Genomic DNA, 23693 nt, shown 5'->3' on the forward strand with positions numbered 1-23693 from the left:
TTCCTGTAAACACGACCTTAAAAAAGGAAGAAGAAAAGAGCTTTAGCCTGTTTTTTTTTTTTTCTGTTACATTAAAATGGCGAGAAATACCCCCCACCCACCATTGTTGGTTTTTTTTTTCCAAAAAAAACCCCCTTGCTTGAGTACATTAGGTATTCAGGTCTCCTGTGCCCTGGCAGACTCAAGGGTGACTGAAGAACTAGTGGAATCACGACAGCACAGGAGGGGGAGCGGGGAAATCAATAAGGGAAGGGAGTTTCGGTCAGGCTCTTACAGCTCCCAAGTCCTGGCTTGCTCCTAATAACAGGCACATTTGGGAAAAAACTTCCTTGGGAAAGACTTGCTACCTGCAGCCCCTTGGCAGGGATGGGAGAAGACTCTGCTCACACCTGAGGCTCCAAACAGCTCTTCTATAGGCAGGTTCTTTCAAATGCCACCACTCTAAAGCAAAGCGTATACTGCAACACTGCACGCTACTCCCCACAATAAATAAGCAGGGAAGTGATTTAAAAAAGGAAAAAAACCCACCACTGTTGTTTAAGAAAAATGTTCATTCTTCTAGCCATCACTGAAAAAAAATCCAACATAAAAGAGACAGAAAGCTATTTCCCCTTAAAATTCATTGCAAGTTTATTTGAGTACTCGATCATCCTCCGACATTCCGGATCTATTAAGGACTGGTTTATGCCAGAAAAATCCATGCAAAGTGATTTCAGTTAAAACTAATGCAGCCCCTTATACTTGCCTGTTAAAACAGTTTTGCAGCAGACTTTAATCCATGCAGTTTACTTTGACAATTTAAGGAATTTAAGGGTGTCCACATAGGGGGTGTGTGGGTAACAAGATTGTGGAAAAGACACACGGGCCAAATGCAAAACTACCTGCCTCACATGTTGCAAGTGAAAAACCAATTCCTTTCATGCCACCGATGCAAATTCAACCAACACTGCCCCAAACCAGCATGACAAAAATGTGAAGATTAAATTCCTGGGAGGCTGACAAATGCTCGTCCTTTACCCATAGAGCTGCTGAGGTGCACACCACCACGCTGGGAACGCTGAGAGCACGGCCTTCCATGGGCTTCAGCCAAGTCTGATGCAGGAGCCCTTTCCCATGGCCCGTGAGAGATTTGCACCCTGGAAACACAGGCGGAGAGTGGGGAAGAGGCAGCCACGTCCCCGACCAACGTACCACGTTCACCCTGAGCACAGCAGTGGAGCTGGGGGGGGGGGGATGGGCAGCCTAACAGGGGCTAACAGTGATGACTGGCTTGCCGAGTTTCACCTACACCGGTCTCCTCCTGTATTTTTTTTTTTTATTTTAAGCTATGGTCAATTAGGTTCCTATGAGTCAACCTTTCTCCTTTAAGGAAGAGTCACATATCTGCTTTCCACCTCTAGAGTTCATGGCAACTGCTGCGGTCTCTACCCAGCTGTTGACTAACGCACTGTTCAGATAGGTTCTGAGACTGGACTTTCCACTGAACTACGCAGCACCAGCTCGCTCCCGAGAGCATTACCTCGGTGGAGGAGGGACAGCAAGGCCAGTGAACTCAAGTCTTTTCCCCATTTCGCTGCGCCTAACTACTCACAGAGTCTGTCAGTGCTGAAGATGCCAGGCAGGCTTGGAGCAAACACAACCTCCACCTGGCTGCCTGTGGGTTAAGGGCAGGCCACCCACAAAGACAAGCAACATCACACCTCCCCACAGCAGGGTCTGACATCTTCACCTATCACAGCCCTGTCCCACCAAGCCAAGAAACTCCCCGCAGTGCCAAGGAACTAACTAGTGACAAAAGAGGTGACTCTCTGACAGATCCTCCCCGTAGCCCAACAGGACACTGGCTCCTCCTTAGCAAGCAGGGTGCCACATCTCCTTTTTCTGAACCCCCCCAACCACCTCCGCTGGGACACAGCAAACCAGACCAAACCATGACGAACAGCCCCCTGCAGCCAACGCTTCTGGGTGGAGAACAGCAGCATCTTCCCTAAGGTAAGATCACGGTCCCTTCCTTCTGCTGCCTGGCGGGGAGCACCTTGCTGGCTGTGCAACCCCAGGCAAGCACTGAACTGCTGCCTCTCCCGTCTCCCCGCATCTGCAGAGAAAGCCACCGGTGCCCCGGGAGAGCCTCTGCTTGCTCCCGGCAGCAGCAGCTCCTGCCATCTAGTTCCCCCCAGGAAGGAAAGGCTGGATCGTAACCTGCAGCCAGGGAGACCTACAAAAGGAGGACACTGTCAGCTTTACATGCTCAGGAAACTTCCACTCGCTGGAAAAAGAATTGCAAGGTTTGGGCTTTGTTTTCACAAAGCCCCCAGTACTCGTCACATTATTAAGAGGACATTATGGAGCATCTCTGCTGACACGCTCAACAGCATACACCTGCAAAAATCTCTCATTTTCCTTTTATATATTTCCCTCCTTCCTGTCTTCCGCTTTTTTGTTATTATTATTATTTTCATTGTTTCTTTGCAGGCTCCTCATTTATCTTCAGACTCAGCCATTTAAATTTTCATAAGAGGCTTCACTGTCTATTCCCTTTTTCTTCAAAGGCCCTGCTTATTTTTCTGCCTCTTCTCAGTCCCCCCAGCCTAATTGTTATTATTTTTAACCTTCAATTGTTTCCTTTGCTTTCTTCTCCATTCTAATCTCTCCCTGCTCCTGTTTTCCCCCACCATACTAAGTCCCTTTCATCCCTCACCTCCCTCTCGCCCCCAGCCAAGCATCTGAATACATCTGGAGTAAGCGTAACCAAGCATAAATATGAAAGGGATCATCCAATTTCAGCAAAACGCTTGCCCCTACCTATTCAAATATTTGACTTGTAATGACTAAGTCCAAGCAGATCATAATTTTTTTTTTTTTTTTTTTTTTTTTTTTTTTTTTACAGAGCTCTGCAGGTCTTTAATAAACCTCAGCCTCCACCTCGATGGCAGCCAGGACTGCAGTTGCTGAGCTGTTTCCTATGCATTACAGCAGATTTGCTCCAAGGTAAGCGAGAGGGACGCCTGAGCCAGGAGCTTGAATTATAAGCGAGGAGATTTCATTCTCCAGTTGCTGGTTTATTGAAATTCAATGCCTCCCTCTCACCTGCCACTTTGTTATGTTAACCTTTTCAGGCTGGCCTAAAATTTCCAGTCAGTGCCCAGGCAAGCATCCACACTTCCATCAAACCTGGAGAACTGCACCCTGCGGCAAGACACGCCGGAGGCTGCACTGGCACCACCTCTTGCGGGGCACATCTCGTCCCATCACCGAGCAGGGTCTGCTCCTACAGAGGGACAGACGTGGGGGTCTCACTGAAGCCCAGCCTCAGTGCCAGGGGACACCAGGCAATGGTTACATCGCACACCAGCTGACCAGAAGGGCTGCTGGGGGCTCCTGTGGCCTGAAGAGGGGACCCGCTGGGGTTCTGAATCCCTTGCACAGAGCAATCCAGGGTCTCGCACTTTTATTGCGTGTGACCTCACTATCCGCCAAGCAGCACAAACGACTCTTTCACCCCTGAGGGCAGGGAGGAGGCGGCAGAGGAAGCTGGAAGCTGTCTCCTGCTGGCAAGGCACAGCTCCCACTGGATTTCCACCTACTGAAAAGCACAGGGGCTTGTGAGCCGCACCTGACAGCTCACGGAGCAGCTGAGCTGGAGGAGTTCAGGGCAGAGCAGCCAGCTGGTGCCAGGGATGCCAGGTCCCCGTGCCCAACTCCCCAGAGCCCTGTGTCACACACTGATGTCTGAGGAGATCAAACCCACACACAGCTCCCAGTGCCCTGGGATGAGCAAGTGCAGGAGCCATCAGCTCCTTTCGCTGCCCCTCCTGGAGAAAAATGCAGAGGCACGAGGAGGGCACAGCAAGGATGCAGACAAGGAAATCACACTTGGCGTATAACAGAGCCCTTGCTGAAGAGTTATACTGTACTTTGCAAATGTTCCATTAAAAGTAAACCCTCCCAAAGGGAAGAAAATAGCATCTTCCTTTTCCAAAACCGAGGAAAACATGCAAACACTGAATTGTACGTGCCCCTGGGTGAGGCAGTAAGACAGAGCCCATCCTGTAAGTGCCCACCAAGGAGTATGACGGTTTTGATATAGCACTGCCACAGCACGGGCAAAAATACTGTGCTTGCAGAGCAGCACAGAACTGCGGTACAAAGTAATCTAACTCTCCATGCCATCGCCCCATTTCTAGAGAAGATGGAAGGCTGCTGCAAAATGGTAGTGAAGACTTCACTTCTTGCCAACTTGGGTACACAAACCTGGCTGAAAAAACCCAAACAAAACCACCCCAATTTTTGCTTTCTCAGTATTTTTATTTAATTGCCACATGGTCACCTAGGTTTTACGCTGGCTGTTTACACCCGCCCTCAGCCGTGAAGATGCCCTTAGTAACCTGGAAAGCCTTGGGTGAAGATTTGCTAGAGCAAGCCTACCGCACCCCTCCAGATGCTGCTGCCGCCTGCCAGCGCTGAAAGCCCCCCCCTTGCCCAGCATACCCCCCTGCACCTCCAGCAAGCACCTCAGGCTCCGCAGGGAAGGGGGTGCTCACATTTAGCGTCCCGCAGGAAAAGCAGGTCTTGCCAGTACAACAAGCCTTGCAGCACCTGGCTGCAAGCTCCGCAGAGAGAAAGTTTTTGAAACCCCCCCAAATTCCCCAGCACCCCCCTGGCTGCTTGCCCACAGGGCAGACCTCAAACCAGCCTCTCGCCGGGAGGAAATAAATAAATAAAATAAAATAAAATACACCCGTGTGTGGGCTCATGCAATTTTAATCAAACTAATGTCTGCAAACAGGGGATAGAGGGGCGGGGGCAGGGAGGGATTACAGTGCCACTTGTTCAAAGAGCTCCCATTTATTCCACATCTGCAATCCCTTTTGAGCTCCCAACAGCAGCGAGGAGTACGAGACGTACAAAGTGAGCGTGTGGCGCGCGCTGAGCTGTCTCTTTGTTTTAGTCACCGTCTGCTGGTAATGTCAGGGAGAGAGCACTCCGGGGATTGACGCCTCAGAGCCGTGCCAGCTAATTACGCACTGACAAAAGCACCTGAAGGCGGGGGAAATGAAAAAAGAAGAGGAAACAGAGCATCCTAAAAACCAATGGATAACTTACCAGGGGGCCAGGAGCTAGGGGAACCAGACCAAGGGGCTGGGGGAGAAGTGGCAACGCATGGTGGGGGGACAGAGAGCATCCTGAGCTCCACCGGGAATGGTCCTGCCTTGCCCCACCAGCAGCAAGGGTGCTGGAAGAGGGGAAAGGGACAGTGTGACAACCCTGCCCAGGTAGCAATGCAGTGGGGCGGCAGAGGAATGCTGAAAAGGCAATTGCGGAGGTCTCCAGGGGTCCTGGCAGAAGGAGATGGCAGCAACATGGAGAACCGGTCTGAAAAGTTTTGGGGACTTTTTCCAACAACAGAAGCACTGTGCAAATAGCTGGAGCCGCAGGAAGGGGAGAGGAGCTGGTGGCTCACAGGGGTACAGCAATGTTTGTGCCAGCTGTGCCAATGCCTGGCGTACTCCAGAGGTGGAGGAGAGGAGCTCACAGCAGCAGCAGCAAGAGAAGGGGAGCTCTGTCCTTTGCCTGACCACAGAGCCCTGCAAACCCCCATCCCTGTCTCTCAGCTGGCCTGCTATTAAGCCGGCCATACTGATGCTCACCAGCCTCACAAGGAAGACGAAATGCTGAGTAACTGTCTGGGAAGTGCTCTGTTCGCTACAAAACCTCCCTGGGAGATACCAGCTGCAGGGTGAGGCAGAGGCGACAGAGCTGCTCTGGAGCGGGTTTCTGCAGGGGCTCAGGTATTAACCTGCCCCCAGCCCCTGGGACCTGGCCACAGCTCCCAGACGGGGATTAAAGCCAGGAAAATGAGAATTTCAAACACACACCCGGCAAACCCATGTGCATTCCCTGCAGCAGCAAATAATCAAGCGCCAAGAAGGAGATTAACCCTGTGGGACTGAAGGAAACAAAGGCAAAGAGCCGGTCTGCTTAAGAAGCTGCTGCTTCTCCCAAACACAAATCTGACCAGCAGGAACAAGGGCAGCACCTGCATGAGAAACACCGATTGCTAGGAAATACAAGCCTCTGATTTTATGCAGATCCACAACAAACAGCATGAAGATCCCCTCCAATAGCTATTACAACAGAGGTGGTGAGCCAGGTAGGCTCCTACCTAGGTAGGATGCATTGCTTTAGAGTTTATGCTATAGCTGATGGTGAGCAGGTCGCAGGGCCCCCGTGCACCAGCCCCTGGTCCACCAGCTGCCAGACCTACAGCAGGCAGCACGCAGAGCCCTCGGGCACCTACTGCCATGCCTCGACAAAGGGGCAACAGCTCCTCGCTTGGGGCCAAAGCAACGCAGGCTACTGACGGAGCAGCAGGACCATGGGGATATCCTTCGCAGGTGGCAGAGCCTGGTTATTTCTGGGGGCTACACACACCAGCCAGGCTGCAAGGGTCACTGTACCTGCAGAGGTGGAGGAGCTGTGTCCTGGCCAGCGCTTGTTTGTTCAGGGGACTACCTATGTGAAGCTGAGATGGGGCATCACCCAGTGCAGAACAAGAAGCTGCTCCTCATTTGCAGGCAGATGCAGCCAGTGCCTCTTTGGGAGGCAGCTCTTCTGCACGCTACTGGCAGGCTAATGACTGCAAGAGACTTTCACGTGCTCCCTACTCAACGGCTAGACGTGTGTCATGACAGGCTTCAAGTGACACATCCCTATCGCTCATTGCTTCTGCTGCTGCAGCGGGAATACGGTTCCCAGTCAAGCAGCCTCCAGCAATACCACCTTAGGCTATGATCTTGTCAGGTTTCATAAGCTTAATCAGGCTCTTCTCCGGCTGGCATACAGGGGTTTCACCGGCAGGCTGGCTGTCCTGCCGCTCCAGACAGCGTCCCTGAACACTCAACAACGGTGCTACACCCTGGCAGTCAACAGGAGGATCCGCATTTTGGCCTTGACAACTTCAACCAGCAGATAAGAAGGGACAGGATGGATGGCCCTTTGGGCATCAGCTTGGTGGACCAGTAATAGGACTGGGACTGTGGTGGCTGGCTCAAACCCATTATGCTTTAGCAGCAACAGAAAGCATCTTCTAGCCTTTCGGGGAGAAGTCCAAGGAGCAGAAGTTTCTCGGGTGGCTCCTGGAGCACACATGTCATCTAAACCATCTTATTAGTGCAAACTGTCCGTATTTGTTCAGCTTGACTTAGCCCTACCAGAGCATTCTGTGGCATGAACATACCACGGATGACACGTCAATCTTCCTGTACCAAGGGTCTGCGACAGGACTGCCTGCAGAAGCTCATCCCGCTGCTGCCACAGGGCAGCTCAGCACACATGCAGCACCCTGAGCTGGCGCTGCACGTACCTGCAGCAACAGGCTCTGGCTAAGCCTGACCCCATGGACACAACCAAAAGCCACTGCACTGCTGCCCAGCCCCGCACGCCTCTGCTGTCCCAGTTCCTCCTCTCCTCTTCCCTCCATCCACATCAGATCCTCAGCGGGAGCCTCTCAAAACAGACGAGATCTGAGGAGCCTGGTGTCCCCAAGGACGGCCACGCAGCATGCGCTGCTCTGGCCACAGACACAAGGGAGCCGAAATGATCTGAGAGTGTCAGGCGCCGGCATCTCATCCCCCACCGCTCACCAGCCCCTGTGACTCACAAAGTCACTTCAAAAGGAGCTTCTCAAAGCACCATCACTGCCTCCGACTTCCCAGTCACAAGGGGGGAGGAAGAAAGGGTAGGAGGCGGCAGCACAGAGGTAATTACTGCACCCCGACAGCCCTGACGGAAGAAAGCACTGAAATCCCCACTGGCTGCTCTGGAGTCAAGAGCCTGAAACAGCATCTAGGGCACTTGAAGGACACACGGAAAGAATGGGAGAAGAGCTCCCACAAGGCCCCTGCAGAAGGCGGCCAGCTGAAGAGACTGGGACCCATGTCTCTGGCAGCTTTGGGGCCTCCTCCCATTGCAGGAGGGAGCAAGGACATTCCTACCACCCCAGCCACAGTCCCTCACTGGTCATCCCCACGTGCAGCTCTCTGCTCCAGCACCTCCAGGATGCCACGTTCCTACATGTCCAGCTGCTCTTCACAACACAAACTCCTGTCCAAAGTCTTCCACCTGCCACTTCCACACTCCTCCTCCTTGCCTTCCCGGTGCCCCCCTTTGTGTTTAACTCCCTCATCTCCAGTCTCCGCCTCGCACACCTCCCATTGCTCCCCTTCCCGTTGCCCTGTCCAGCACTGGGACAATCACAACCTTCCCTTTCCCCAGCAAGGGCAGGAGCCTCTTGATTCCCCCCGACCACACTGCAGCTAAAGGGCTCCATCTTTGGCTCTGCTTACCCCACACCCCAGGACCTGGCTTGGAAGCCAGAGCACCTCACGCAAAGGGATGCTCATCCCCAGGGCCACCTGTGCCAGCCACTGTGTCCTCCAGGTACGTTCATGCATCATGTACCTTCAGCTGCTGCACACCTCGAGTGTGCTTTTTGGATGGCAGGCAGTGTTCCTAACTTTACTCGTCAGATAAGCTCTGCAGTGCCACCGCACAGGTGTGGCTTGAGCAGCATCCCTTGATAGTGATACCCTGGCCCAGGATATCACTGCAGAAGGAAGAGGCTGGAAGCATCCCTGTGGCCACAGTACATCTCTGGGCTGTGCCAGAGCAGCTGTCCCTCTCAGGGTGGCCCTTCTGGCCAGCACCCATAGCCAGGGAGCTCTTCTGAAGCACAGAGTCTCTCCAAACAAACTTTCTCATGCCTCTGGCAACCCCACCTCTCCACCAGCTTTCCCTTCTCCATAGGTTAGCATTGCTGCACCAGTGCCCCCACCCACCAGCCGTGCTGCCAGGTGGGCCACCCTTGGCACACGACCATCACCTGCAGTTTTGAAACGAGTCCTATCCATGGACAGGTGGCATCAGTACACCTGAGAGAGCTCAAAAGGTGACAACAGACTGCCAAAGTGCCTGTGGTCATCTGTGGCATGCTGATGCAATTCTTCAGCAGACAAAGCTCAAGAGCCTAACATTAACCCTCCGACAAGCAACCTGCTGCTTTGGGATCTCTTTTCTTCTTTTCCATGCAGCAGCACGATGCCGTAAAAAAGCTGCTCCCTCCAAATCTTCTCACCCCCAGTAAGCACGGCATTACAAGTTACAGTCCTGAAATGCTTTTGGTAAAGGAACCGCTTTCTAAAAATCTTGTTTTCTTGAACACGCAGCTGAAACTGAAGAATAACAGGGTCTGAGAAAGTTACGCGCTCAGAGCACACAGCGCCTGGGACAGAGGCATCCCCGTCCCGAAAACCCTGCCCCCTGTGACACACATCCCCAAGGCAGGCATCTCTAGCTACATTTCTTTGCAAGCCCTAAGTTATCATTTTAACTGGTACACGGTAAGGAATAAAGCCCTAAAGGGCACAGTATGTTGAAACACAGTGTCAGGGAACCAGAGCAGGACAGCGCAGGGACACTGAAGGACATCCAGCCCATTAGTACCAACTCGGCCAGCGACGATCCCTTAAGGCAGAGGCTCATTCAGATTCCAAATGGGGAGCAGAGCAGCCCCACCTCTCGCCTCCACAGGGCCAGAAGGTAAAATCATGCTTCTCTCCACATTCAAAAGCGCCTTTGTTCAGGCTCACCCCCGTTGGCTCTGGCTTTGCTCTTCTTTGTAGGCTCTCTGGAAATGTCTCTTGTTGACGGCAAGGGCAAGTGGGGCGGCTAATCCCATCCCATTAGCATCCTCTGAAATACTCCAAGGACTGTGGACGCTGTCTGGGTGCAGGTGGCCAGAAGGCGGCTCTCACTAAGCCAGCACAACTTCTGGGTGTACGCACACACATCCAGCCCCAGAGCCGTTCGCTGTCAATAAAGCCTGCTGGAGGGAGGGAGAGGATAAAGGAACAGCCTGGGCATGGCTCAGAAGGAGACTTTCCTCCTACAGGCACAGCTTTCCCGATGCCAATGGTCACCACTGCTCTTCTTTTCTGAAGGCGGCACGAAACCCTTGCATTTAGTGAGTGTAAACCTGACTGGGCATCATCCCACAAGGGCTGGGGAGGGTGTCCCACGTACCCCTAGCCCCCCATGCTCCGTGGAGGGTGCAGCAACACAGCCTGTGGTACCTTCAGGGGCAGACACATGGTTGATAGAAGCCACCCTCTCCTCAAATGATGAGCCAGTGCTGCCTGCAGCACTCTCATGTTCCTTCCAGCTCCCCTTCCCATTACATCTCGTATTTCTAAACAGCTGTTTGGCAGTATTACTAATCAGTGCCGCGTGGAATAATGTTACATTTTCCTCAACATTACTATTTTATCTTCTTTCCTCCCCACCTCCAGCTGCTGCTTTCCTTCCACCACCCCCAGCCTGGAACGCAATAATACATTTCTTCGTTTTATCCAGGCTCTACTTCTCTTATAACATAAACAATTTACTTATAACCCGTGCAATAAAAAAATAATTTAAAATTAAACACTGTTAAACCCACTTAAAATAAATACTTGCCGAAGCAATATCAGCTGGAGACTGCTCTCTGACTCAATAATAATCCCACTGTGCCCAGGGAAATCCTCTTAAACCTGTATCAGATAAAGATTGTAAAACTGTTATAGGGCTAAACTGATAGGGCAGCTACAGAATCAAGATGGAAAATTTCTCCTCCCAGCTTCTCCCTGCTGAGAGGCAGCTCTTTCCCAGTGTAGGTCAGGCTTCCTTCAGCACACAAAGCAAAACCCCGCACTGCCTGGCAGGAGCTGGAGGGAGGGGGAAAGGCCAGTCCTGCCAGGGCTTTGGGCTGAAGGAGGAGGTGGGTCAGGCTGCCTTGGGACCCAAAGCCTACCTCTGGAGCACCAAAGCATTGCTGTCCCTTTCCTGCCCCACCCCCAGCAGGGAGCAGAAGCAGGGCAAAGACCCTCTCTGATGCTTTAAACCAGAAATCCCCCCCCCGGCTGGGATGCTCAATAGCAACACCTCTAAACAGCACATCAGGAGCCCAAATCAGAGGGGACCCACTTATGCTTCTGAGCTCTCCCAGGGGTGGGAGGAAAGCAGCAGGCTCTCAACTTTTGTGCTATCCTATCTGACAGGACAAAAAGGATCCGACGTACAATCGGTAATGCTGCTAGGGGCTTTCGGGCTTGCTGCTGCTCTGCACTTTGCCTGCGTATTGGCCCCCAGTTTGGTTTGTAATTTATCAACAAAAAGACGTGCACCCACACCACAGCAAGCACGCAGCTTTGTGGCACAGAAGCAGACTGGCTCAGCAACGGGCACTGCGCTTCCCCTCTGCTACATGGGGACTCGATCGTTCACCACTAGACCTACTTGTTCTCCAAGACAACTTGAGAAAAGCATCACCATCCATGGCAGAAACAGCTGCCCCTGCCTCTCAGGGCAGCAGACTGACAGAAATGCAGAGCAACCAAGTCTAGGGGGATGGAACTAAAGAACAAATAAAGCAATCCTCCAGGGGAAACAATTTAAAAAAAAAAAAAAAAAAAAAAAAGGAGTGGGAGGAAAGAGTAAGCATAGCAAAAACCTCCCCAGGGAGGCAGCAGGAAAAATAGGCAACGTGGAACGTGAAATTTTCATTGGTAATCGAATAACGGGCTGCTCCATTGCAGGATTTCTCAGCGCTGCAGCTGGCTGGAGCCACGGGGACTGTATTCCACTTTCAGAGTTCACTGAGCAATTGCTAAGGCAGGGGACGGGTGCCATATGTTACCAGCTGCGCTCACAGTTATCGCTTTCCCCATTTAACGCTGAGAGACTGTTTGGAGGCACAGAAGCAGAGAAACCTACACACTTCGTGCCTCTCCTCCGCCACCCAATATTCCGGCAAAGCTGCCAGAAATGCCAACAGACTCTGCCAACAAGTCCGCAAGCAGGTCCCCATGTCAGGGAGCCACCAGGCTGTGCTGGCCGCTTGGCCCCACCGGTACCCATCCCAAATGGGGAGGCACAGGAGGCAGAGATGGGTGCTCCTCAGCCGCCCAGCCGGAAGGCTGCCCCTGCAAAGCTGCCAAGCATGCGGGAGGTAGGAGGCAGGTACCAGGCTCCGTCCAGCACACGTTACAGCCCACTGACTCCACCACCTGCTCGCCTGACCCAACCTGGCTCCTTCTGGCTCTCCTTTTGTGCTCTGTAATTTTTTTTCACCTGCCAGAGATTCCCTCATTTATGCATATAGTGAAAAAGTAATCATTCGGGGGGGAAAAAAAAAAAAGGTTGGGGGCTGCCTGGAGCAGACTGGGAAGAAATGTTAAATTCAGGATGGGAGGTGGCATCAGACTGTTTCTAGTACCAGACAACCTTCTGCTTCTCATGATTAACAAGCAGAGCCTGACCTGGAAGATCTGCCTCACATGCTGAGTACACTTTCTTGGAAAGGATGGAGCCCCCAAGATTTGAACCAAGGGTCCTGAGTAAACCACTCGTGATAGAGCTGGTCTTCACATGCACCAGGATCTCCAGCTAAAGATTTTTCTATCCTGGGTAAAAACCTCTGCATCCTTTACCTCCTATTGGCATGTAACACCCAGACATTATGAGAATATACACAAACAGCCTACACCATCGATCACTTGTCTCAGAGGGACAGACTGAGAGGCATCCTATAAATCAATAAGACATTCAAGATTACCAAATAGCTCATTTTACCAGGAATTGGCAAAGCATAGGAGCAGAGCTGGTAGGACAAGGGAAAGGCACGTGCGGGCTGAGCAGTGATGCTTCGGCAGCCACTCCTTTCAGGGCAGCAGAGGACCCCAAGCCCCACAGCCTCCAGCCCCACCGACACCGAAGAGGCAAAGGGCTCAGCAGAAGAGCAAGAGCCACGGTCCCATCAACCAGACAGACGGCCATGCAGAGCCAAGCATGGCTGGAGCCCGTGACAGAGCAGACCAGAGGGCGAGACTCCGAGCCTTCAGCAAACAGGCTTTTGCAGGAAAGACAGCTTTAGTTTTCAAAGATCATTTTAACTGACTGGTCTTATTTTACTATTCAGGCTCGGCACTGCACAGAAACCTACCCAAGCAAAACACTACAGCTCTTCACGGTCTGAAGGCAAGTCAGCATTTGGGCTTCTGCGCCTCCCTTCCTGACAAGTAAGAGACATAGAAAGTCTGGAAGTGAGAGGGCTCATTTTAAAGACCAGCCTAGATTGGCGAGCAGAGGGCTGAGCAATTGCCTGAGGCTGCATTCATTTACATTTTTAGAAATGCATTTTAGAATAATTTTTTTCCTTACAATGCATAGGTACAAGCGTACAGACACGCATAAAAAAAAGGGCACGTATTCTTATTGTAATTCTCCACACGCTAGCTAAATTTAAAAAAGTACCTCTACCTCAAAAGGGACACTGTAGGAAAACCATGGAATACAGTGATGCGTCCCAAATGTGTCCAACGCCAGGTTTTTGAGAAATGGGTAGGTGGATGGAGGGGGGTGGGTGGAAAGAATCAGTTCCACAGTTGAGAGCCCTCTCCACAAAGCATGTCATGCCACCAAGTTACCCATGGTTTTGAGGGACAGGGTAGGAAGGCGAGGAAGGAAAAAAAAAATGGCTAAAAAGGGAAAGAGCAGATACAATGGATTATGCATTTTTTCAGGCATGATCTGCCTAAAATTTGTTCCATTTCTCCGGTGCAGATAGAGATGCAGAAGTGATGTCACGTAATACAACAATAAGAAAGTAAAAATTAGGCAAGCAATTCCAACAGGAAAGAATAGGAGCTGGTGTACGGCAACAAAACAGGAATAATTGGAAGTGTTCAGCAGGAAAATATAGTAACGGGATGAGATAAAGATGCACAAAATAATGAATGAACCTTGTCTAGCAATGCGAGGACACGTGCAGAGATTTCTGTTAGAAGCTTTCAGTAATAACCTGAATGCTGTCTACAAAAAAAAAGTGTTTTAGAAAGCACAAGGAATAACTAGCCCATGCAATTCATTGATGGATTGCGTATGACTAAAGCCAAACTTTAAAAATAAAAAAGACTGGAAATTTAAACGGGTCCTAGTGCCTTCCTCTTACCAGGAGGAGTTTTAAATGTGGAAGGGGCAAGGAGCCTCTGCACTGGCTTCAACGCACCCCCATGCCGCAGCAGGCTGTAAGGACGCAGCCCCCCTGCCAGCTCCAGAGCCACCAGCCACAGGACTGCCTGTGGCACCGCAGACCACCCGCACCCCCTGGCCCCCCAGCCTCTGCAAGGGCAAAACGGGGTGAGCTTAGGCAGCTACAGAATCGTAGAATGGTTTAGGTTGCAAAAGACCTCTAAGATCATCAAGTCCAACCGTTAACCCAGCACTGCCAAGTCCGCCACTAAACCACGTCCCCAAGTGCCACATCTACACGTCTTTTAAATGCCGCCAGGGATGGTAACTCAGCCGCTAAGCGGGGCTGGAGATGAATCCTATTCAGCATCATTACCAGGCAGAGCTGAAATATAAGCCTTTGTTTCTAACTCCCGCTATCTGAGGAGCTCAAAGCACTTCACAATTATTTAGCTCAGACTTTGTGAAAGGCTTGTATGCTATTATCCCTAATTTTACCAGCTGGAAAACGGTGAGGGAGACAGAGCGCGCTGTACCCAGGGACATGCAGCGGGTCGGCAGCATGATAGGACCCAACGCAGAGCAGTAGGGGACTGCAGGCAACATCAGAAACCGGGTACTCTGGTTTGCTGGTGCAATTCCCCAGCCTGTGCCCATAGGAACTGCCCGAGATAAATGTGTTTACCCCTCCTCATTCCTCCCCTGTTAACAGGCAAACACTGCCTTCTCCATCCATAGCAGGAACAGGAAGAAAAAGCAGAGTAGCATAGGTCAAATTTTTTTTCAAGGCTACTACAGATTTAGGTATGTAAAGGAGGACAGTAAGAACAAAATACCCTCTGTCTAGCTGCAAAGGACCACCTAGGAGAAGGTATTTGATTTTTAAATATATATATTTTTTTTTTAATGTCAGCTGAAGGATAATTTGAAAGTGAAGGACATTTTACTCCTCTGGGGAGCTAATTACTGCAACAAGCACAGTCCAAACAGGCAAAGATGAATGTAACTCACGAAGCAGGAATTTCAACACCACCAGTCCTAGAACTCACTTTGGTTAACTGACAGCTTGGCCAAATAAAGCATACACATCCTTCACAGAGGTAGCAAAGCTGCTGAGATAGCCTCAGAGTGATTAGGACATCGGTGCTTAGGATCTCAAAATTCTACCTTCATACACCAGAGCAGAGAAAGCAACTCCTGCATGCTCTACAGAAATAAGAAACCTATGAAATACAAAAAATGTGCCAGAAAAAAGAATTTGGGGATGTACAACAGGTCCTTGCTGTTCTCACCTGGTTGAGATCACCAACGTTATGCCATTATTTAGCACTGACATCACCACATTTTACACCTTCCCTTAAACACCCTCCTGCCAAAATGCTGCCTAACAGTGGTTCCTGCTGCACAGCAGCCAAGCAGTTCATCATGGAATCACAGGACAATTCAGGGTGGAAGGAACCTCGGGGATCTGTAGCTGAAATACAGGGTCAAGCAGGGACCCTGCAAGGTCAGACCAGGCTGCTCAGAGCTTGATCCTGTTGGGTATCAAAGCCTTCCAAAGATGGAGCCTGTGCAACTTCGCAGGGCAGCATGAATTTCTCATTTCCATTTTTGCCTGCCGTTGCTCATCTACAAAAAGCCTGGCATCCCCAGGACACGAGCTGCTTGCCCACGTACAGTGAGTGACACACTTTCCCCTGCCTCTCAGGAGAAAGAGGTAGCCCAGAAAGAAGAGCCCCCAAAAGACTTCTATCAAAACTGGTAGATCCTTGTCTGCAATACTGCCATCTCTCTTCACCGACTCCCTCAAGCAAAGCCACCTTCAGCCCAGCCGATGGCTGGAACAAACCTGCAGCTACCGAGGTCTACGTGCCCCACGTGAGCAGAAGTGACTGCTCTCATCCTGAGACCCCCAGGTTCCCAGAAACAGACGATGCTCTCCCAAGCATGGCAAACCTGTGACGTGACTTTCTTCCTCTGCTCTGCACACAGACAGATCACGTATGGGAGCACTTGATGAAGGAAAGGAGAAGCTGCTGGCAGCAAGCAGCAGCAGGTGGTATGGGCCAATAAAAGTTCATTTTGTTCTTTCTTGTCTGCTACATGCCCTTTAGCTCTCCACAGAGATTTTTAGTTGCAAGTGCAACAAGAGAGGCCTGTTTTCTTCTCCTGAACGCTTGTTCTGAGACACACACAGCTCCTTCCCTTCCAGTGCAGAGTGTCTAGTCCGCGTAAATCTTTCTTCCACCTCCTGGGCCACCAAAGCCTCCCAGATACACCCTCCAGCCACCCCTCCCATCTCAGCCACAGGCTTGCAGCTAGCCACGTAGTTACCTGCCATAGTTGAAGGGCACAGAGGACCCCTACAAGACACACTCCTAATGTCATGGTCGACATACCCGCGGGCAGAGTTCTGGGCTGTAGAGAGCTGCAAGTGACTCAGGCAGCTCAGCATTTGGAGATGAGTCCCCCACCAAGCTCAGAGGCAGCCAGCACTGACCTCCGGCAGAGTGGCAGCTGGTGCTTCAGCCCACCAGTGTCCTTGCCCACCATCACTCCCAAGCCAGGCACGATGCTGAAACTTTGCCACAACGGGGCTGCCAGCCAAAAAGAAACACACCCCCAGCCCCTGCGAGCTGTCACAGCTAGGCAGGACCCAGGGGAACAGGGCAGAGGATCAAGGCACCGACCTACCCAGGCAAGGCAAGGCCAGTAAGAAATAGCAGAAAGCAGAAGTGTGGCAGGGCTGAGAGGGTGGACAGGGGAGCCACTGAATAGCACCTGCTTGTGTGAATCCTCTCTGCCCCCCTTTCACCTAAGCCTGGCAGGAAAGAGACACCAGTGACCATCACTGCAGGCACTACCAGCTCCACAGCAGCTCCTACCTGCACTGAGACAACCCTGTGAGTGCTGCTGGTTTCTCAAGTCTGCACCAAAACTGCTCCTTCCCACTCTGTGGTACCGCAGTGGAGGCTGTGCTCTCTCCCTCCATCCAAACCCCTTTAATTTTTTTGCTCTAACTTGTTTAGGACTGATGCTGTACAGCTGCTTCCCCAAAAATAAAAGAGTGCAAGAGCTGCCACTCCTCAAGTGCTTTGAAACCTTTTCTCCTGCTCTGACACTACCTGTTTTAAGAAAAACCTCAAAGCTTGATTTCTTCTCTCAAATGACTTACTCTGAAAAAGAGCTCCACAGTTTTGGGAGCACAGATAAAAAAACCACTGACATAAAAGTCTGAAGCTTCTGAAGAGGTTAGAACTGGGCCTCTTCGATGCTATCTTAAGTAAGGGTACAGACACGCAAACGACTCCTTGCAGAGATATAGTGGAGTACAAATTTGCAGTGACTCATGCACTCTGAAGTAACTGCCATGTGCTCACTTCTACCCTACAGCAAAACACAAGTTTGTTTACCCATCAACATAAGAAGAGAAGCACAAACCAGCATCTCAGATTGCACAGCACCCCTACAGCTTCATCACCTGAATTACTGCACAGAAACCTCCTCTTCTGCCCGAATTTCAAGAGTTATTAAGACAAGGGATAATTCCAGTGACAGTCTGGAAAATACTGCTGTCCTGCCACTGCTGATGCTATGTTACTGGGATGCTGTCTTCTTTCACCTGCAAATTCTTTGCGGTCCTTAACTTCTTCAAAAAGCGAAGGAGCAGCCCATGTACTTCTCGCAGCCAGCAACAAGCAGGCCAGGACCCTGATCCAGCTGCCAGTCAGGTGTGTGCGGTCCTCAGATCCCCATTTAATCAATCCAGTTTTTTAAGTCCCCTCTTCAGTATGCTCAAGTGTCTTCCCAATTCAACCACAAAGCCAAAATTTTCACCAGTTGCCTAGAAGCCCTGTGGGGGAACTTTCCCAAAGCAGCCAAGCCTTTAACCACTACTGGAAGAATTAGTTTCACTCAACATCAGCTGCCCAGCCCAAGTCTAACATCTAGGCTCCCTCTTTACCCAACTTAGAGAAGGATGCACTTAAAGATGGATTGCTCTCCAGATTTGTCCCTTTCTGTCCTCTGATGGCAGATAGTGCCTGAACATCTTAGGCAACATGCCTGGTGTTAGTGGGAAACCACTTGTGCGATCTTCTAAAAACCTTTTCTCCCAACCCTGAGCAAAAGAGCACGAACTAGCCTCAACAATTTTTTGTGTCAGCCTCAGGGAACCGAGCTCCAAAGGCAAACAACGGAGCTGCACACTTTGAACATGGGCTAATCCTTTCTCATAAATCAATTACAAGGCCACGGTTCCACAACATCCTGAAGAGTTGCACCCATCTTGTTTTTCTGCCACCTCCCTCAGCACCTGCAACTCAGACTGAGAAGTTAAATTCTTCCCCCTAACGCATCTCTACAGCCCAGGTGTAACTTCTCCTTCCCAATGAAGTAGCTCAGGAGGAGATGAGAAGAGGGGCGGCACGATACAGACAGACTCATATTTGAAGCAACTGAAGGAAACTGAAGACCAGTGAAAAAGGTTAAGCCTTGATACACATTTCCCCAATGCAGAAGGCCCTTGAACCACACTACTGGCCTTATTCCTAGCTTCAGTGAGATTAGTGCTTGTGCTGCATCCCTCAGTTCAGATAAGAGTCCCACACAAAGTGCCCGAGGAGCACTTCTTACTCCAGGCCATCAGAGACATCACGTTCTCAGACTTGGTACTACTAGATCCTGGGCAAGATCTTGAAGAAAACGTAATGTTCAGCAGAGACACCAAAATGGCAGAGGGACAATCAACCATCCTTGCTCTTCCTGAGGTGGATAGAAGTGGATTTTCAAGCCCAACCAGCACATCTTTGAACCTGACAAGACCACATTTGAGCAGCTGCAGAGCTGTGCTCAGATGGCAGGAGCAAAGACAGATCCCAGCTGCTCTGCTGCAAGCTGAGACATCCCAGTGCAGACACCAGTGTCCCACGCAGCTCCCCCATCACAGGGCCATATCGCCTGGGTGAAAAGGGGAGAAACTCTTGCTTCAGCTCTTCCCTCAAACCACAGGACACAACAATCCAAAGCTCCCAGAGCAGCAAGTCTAAAATCAACACTGCTTCAAACCCATCCATTTCACACATAAACAGAGAGAACAGAGATGCTAACAAACCTGTCTCCCTCCAGGCTTTTCTGCTGCCAAACAAGAGCCACTCAATCTAATGAGTCAATTAAAAATTCATAACTGGATGAAAGAGAAAAAAAAGTTTGGTTCTGTTTCTGAGAAAATGAGAACAATAACTCTCATTTGGCTCCTGTGTACCTCTTCTTGCATAGTCTGCTGCAACAAAGCCTGCCTGAAAACCCATGACCTGTAGCTTACAGCTAAAATGAGAGGGGGAAAAAATGAGAGGAGCCCATTTTCCTGGCAGGACTTCAGGGTCCGATGGGGCTGAAGTCAGCACCAGCTCATGTGAATGGGAGCCAGAGTCCCCTCTGTAAGGGCTTGTGGTCTGCAGGTCATTACAGGGGGCACTCTGGAAAAATTCAGGTTCGGTCAGTTTGGTAGAACCACAGAAAACACCTACGCAGATACACACGTTTAAAATGCAAGTGACCCTAAGACGCTTCTGAAATGACTTTTCAGAAATGAATTAAGCTAAACCAAATTAGGGCCCCAAATTCTGAGCGCAAGCATCCATGAAGGGACATAATGTGATTTAACTAATCCACTAAAAGTTACTTTAGATCAATTTTCTTCAGCATCCCCGACAGAAGCAAGCCCCGAAGCCAATGTCCTCAAAGCACGATTCACGGGTGTCTTCAAAGCACTACACATGGGTGTCTGCCGAGTCCCACATCTTACCTGCCTTATAGCTGTGGCAAGGGTAGGACAGAGCAAGAGCACACTAAACCCAGCAAGCCCTGGGCTGGCCACTGGAAGCAGTTGCTGAGCTACGGTTAAAACCAGTAGGGCACTGGCTCCCCAGCCCCCAGGGAGAGCAACGGAGGAGCTTGCCACTGCCCAGCCATCAGGCACGCTGGCTACGCTCGCCCGCATCCCGGTCCGAGTGCACCCACACCAGCAGCCAACGCAGGTACTCTCACCTGCTCTAGTGGCTCTCCTGTAAGGATCCCAGCTCCTTACTGGGATCTTCCACCACCACAACCCCACCACGCCCCCAGGCACTTGTTTTTCCACCAGGCGTTGGTTTTCAGTGGGCTTTGCTCCCTGAGATGACTTTACAGCAGCAGCACTGACTCAGTCTTGTTTAAACTAAAGGGGGAACCACAAACCTGGACACCTGAAGCAAATCACAGAACTACACCAAAAAAAAAAAATAAAAAAAAATCAAACCTCAAAAGAGAATTCAGACATCTACCTCCTGACTGCTCACGGACATCAGATGGAAAGGTGGCACCTAAATAAGCACCTGCATCCAGGCTGTGGGGCTTCACCTGGGAGAGTGGCTGGGCTGGCATCTCAGAAGGGAAGGAGTCAAGGTGCACACAAACTGGAGGCAAGAAGCACAACCCAAAAAAGGAGGGCTACTGTGATTTAAACGTACACCTCTCTTTTCACAACAGGTTCCTTGTGTCAACACTGGCCTGCACTGGCAACACCCTAACTGGCTAGCACATCTGGATGATGCCAAAGTGTTTTCCAAACCAGAGACCTGTAGGCTCATGAATGTCTCCTAAGGAAAGCAAACTTGCTGTCAGTGGGCTTCAGTCTGCTTAAGGGGTATCTCTGATGCAGAGAAGTTCTTTTAGGAGTCCTTCACCCAAAGAGTTTGATGGAAGCTATTTCACTGCTTGTTAGCAGAGTTAAGAGACTTCAATCCCATTTTGAGATACAGAAAACAAGCTGAAGCTTGAAAAGGTCAAATCAGCTAGCCAGATGTGTGCCACGGAAATACCCCAGACTTTAAAGAACCTGGTTTTGATTTTTCTAAAACAGACCAAAAAAACCTCCAACACCAAAAAACTATCCCCCCCCCAATCCTTTCATCTACAGCTCTATTTGATCAGTGTGCTGGTTCCAGGACACATTCAGCAGCACTACCCTCTGTCAAGACCCTGAAAACAACCGTCTCTCCTGTTCACTTCACGTGCTACTTGTTATGGCCCCACTATTTTGCCACCTTTGGCACACAGCTCTCTGCAGCTTGTGTCATCTGCAGCAGCCTCCCTACCCCACTCTTGCTGTGCAAATCAGCTCCGCATCCCTCTTGCTTTCAGCCATGGCTTCAAACATTCTTCTCCCTGGCTATGCTGCCTGGTGCCAATACTTTGTAAGGGCCTTATCAGCAGACAAAGCTTGGTATCTCCCGTGTCTACACGGTGATTTCCCGCAATTCATACCACCGTGTCGCCTGCTCTCTACTCCTATTCTCCCTAACCTGACAGCTTATGTGGACTACATTGCACATGGGGGGGTGTGGTGTGTGTGTCATGTGTTTGTGCAACACGCTGGCACCCTGTTGCCCCAGCCAGGCGTTAGCAGGACAGCTTACCCACGAGGTTCATCTTGGCGCTGTAACTCCCGAAGTACCTCTCGTCGGTGTTGGGCGTGTGGCACTCGTACTCCCCGGCATCCCGGTCCTGCAGCTCGGTGATGTGCAGCAGGACGGCGTCCCCCTGCACCCGCTCCACGTAGATCCCCCGGCTGTGCACACGCTGGGTGTAAATGGCGTAGGGGAAGGAGGGGTCGATGGTGCTGACGATCTGCACCTCCCGCTCAGGGGCCGAGGGCAGGTAGATGGACCACTGGAAGTTCTGCTCTGTCGGGCCCTGGTAGCCGCTCACCTTGCACCACAGCGTGACGTGCGACCCCTCCGTGCGGTAAAGGGGTCCTTCCTGCACCGCCACTTGCCGCTGGGCCAAGGCCATGCCTGCGGGAGGAGAGAAGCCCAGTGTTACTTCCCGACAGGCAGCCTCCATGCCTCCCCCAGATGTACCCATCCCACCCCTTCCCACAGCCGTGCTCGCCAAGGCAAGCCCTCACACCCCATTTTAAAGTCTGGCACAGCACCCCCTCAGCCACGTTGCAGGGTTTTTTGCTGGCTTAAGGGAAATGTCTGTTAAAACACCCCGTGAAAGAACCAGTGTTGAGGTAACAGAAAACCTTTCTTCGGTAACAGGAAGAATCCAGGCGCAAAAATGTACCGCACCGCATGGCAACAAACCAGAGAGTCGAGCTGACAGAGCTTCGTTTTCAGTACTACTCCTATTTTCCAACCCTATCACTAGGGTCTTCAAACCCTACCTACTATCCCTGGTTGGGCAGCAACGCCCTCTTCTCCCGGCATAGCCCAGCCGGGAATATTTTGCACCAGGAGACAGACCCACCTGCCATCCAGGATGCTCCACATGCAATCCAGGATGCTCCACATGCAATCCAGGATGCTCCACATGCAATCCAGGATGCTCCACATGCAATCCAGGATGCTCCACATGCAATCCAGGATGCTCCACATGCAATCCAGGATGCTCCACATGCAATCCAGGATGCTATGCTCCCTCTCCGTTGGCTTCCAGGCCACCCAACTGCAACGCCGTAAGCACCTGCCCTCCATCAGCAAACCCGCTGGAGACTCCAGCTACCACAAAATCCCCTTTTTTTTCCCCCCAAAACCCAGCACACCTTCTCCAGTCTGTTCTGCTTGTAAAGGCGTGCGGGGAAATACCACGTTCCCGGCACTGCATTCCCAAGTCTACTTGGAAGGAGTATATTCGGTACATAACGAAACCAATTAAAGTTAAGGGAGGGAGCGGGCACGTTACACTAAGACTTACCGCTCCTGGCTGCTGGAAATCAAGACCCAGTACAACACGTTGTACGCACACAGACTCGTGTGGCACAGAACAAAGACAATCCCAGAGCACGGCGACTGCGATCCTGCTGTATTTTTCACACCGATTATGGATGGCTGGCCCTTGGGCTCATGGCACATTACCAGCACAGCCCTCCAGGGGCCAGATAAATTACAGCAATCTATCTTGTTTGTTGCTACATCAAAGGCTCGAGGTCTGGAGACCATGGTGGGTGTTCATCGGTTATTGAGTTACCAGCAGCATGCGCGAATGGCGAGGCCAATCACCCTGGCTTCCGTGACTGCTTGCTTGCCATCATAAAACAGCAATAAGCCGATTTAAAGCGGGTCCTGCATAATCACATTTGCAAATTTCATCCTTTCTGTGTATGTGTGTGTGTGTGCGCGCGCACCTTGGGGTTTTTTCCCCCCTCCTCTCTAATTTTTGACAACGTTCAAGTCCAGAGAAGAATTTAACCTTTCAAAAAAACTAGCAGCTTGCGGGTGGAAGAGGTAGCCCGGCATCTGGGGATTACTGAGTCAATCCTGCCCTCTGGACATGGATGTCCAGTTAGGAAGTTTTTCTCCACAGCCAGCCTGGACCGGAGCCAGGAGAGATGGTTCTTACCAGCTTAAAACAAATTGTGAAAAATGGGTTCAGCACATCCATCAGGCCGTGCAGCTGAACAGATGGAGTGCAATTCAAACTATTAACTTGGGCTCAGCTTGCTGCTGCTCCAAATTATGTTTCTTTTTACTCTTTATGAAATAATGTGATTTAAGGGGAGGACAGGGAAAGCTAGCGTGTTCAAAAGGAACAGGGAGAAGAACAACAGAGGCAACACTCCCCCCACTGTTTGCTGTACCAATCCC

The 23693-nt window shown here is 51.0% G+C and overlaps 1 protein-coding gene across 2 annotated transcripts in view; it reads right to left on the minus strand.

Moving 5' to 3' along the window:
* IGSF3 (immunoglobulin superfamily member 3) overlaps positions 1-23693 on the minus strand; it is a 100260-nt gene that overhangs the window by 50295 nt on the left and 26272 nt on the right. For both annotated transcript variants that reach the window (XM_040582958.1, XM_040582957.1), the window contains exon 2: positions 21522-21899. In XM_040582958.1, coding sequence (XP_040438892.1) covers positions 21522-21899 — 378 coding nt within the window. The remainder of the gene's footprint in view (positions 1-21521; positions 21900-23693) is intronic.

Source organism: Falco naumanni, chromosome 2 (assembly GCF_017639655.2).
Source record: "Falco naumanni isolate bFalNau1 chromosome 2, bFalNau1.pat, whole genome shotgun sequence".
In the NCBI taxonomy this organism is placed as follows: domain Eukaryota; kingdom Metazoa; phylum Chordata; class Aves; order Falconiformes; family Falconidae; genus Falco; species Falco naumanni.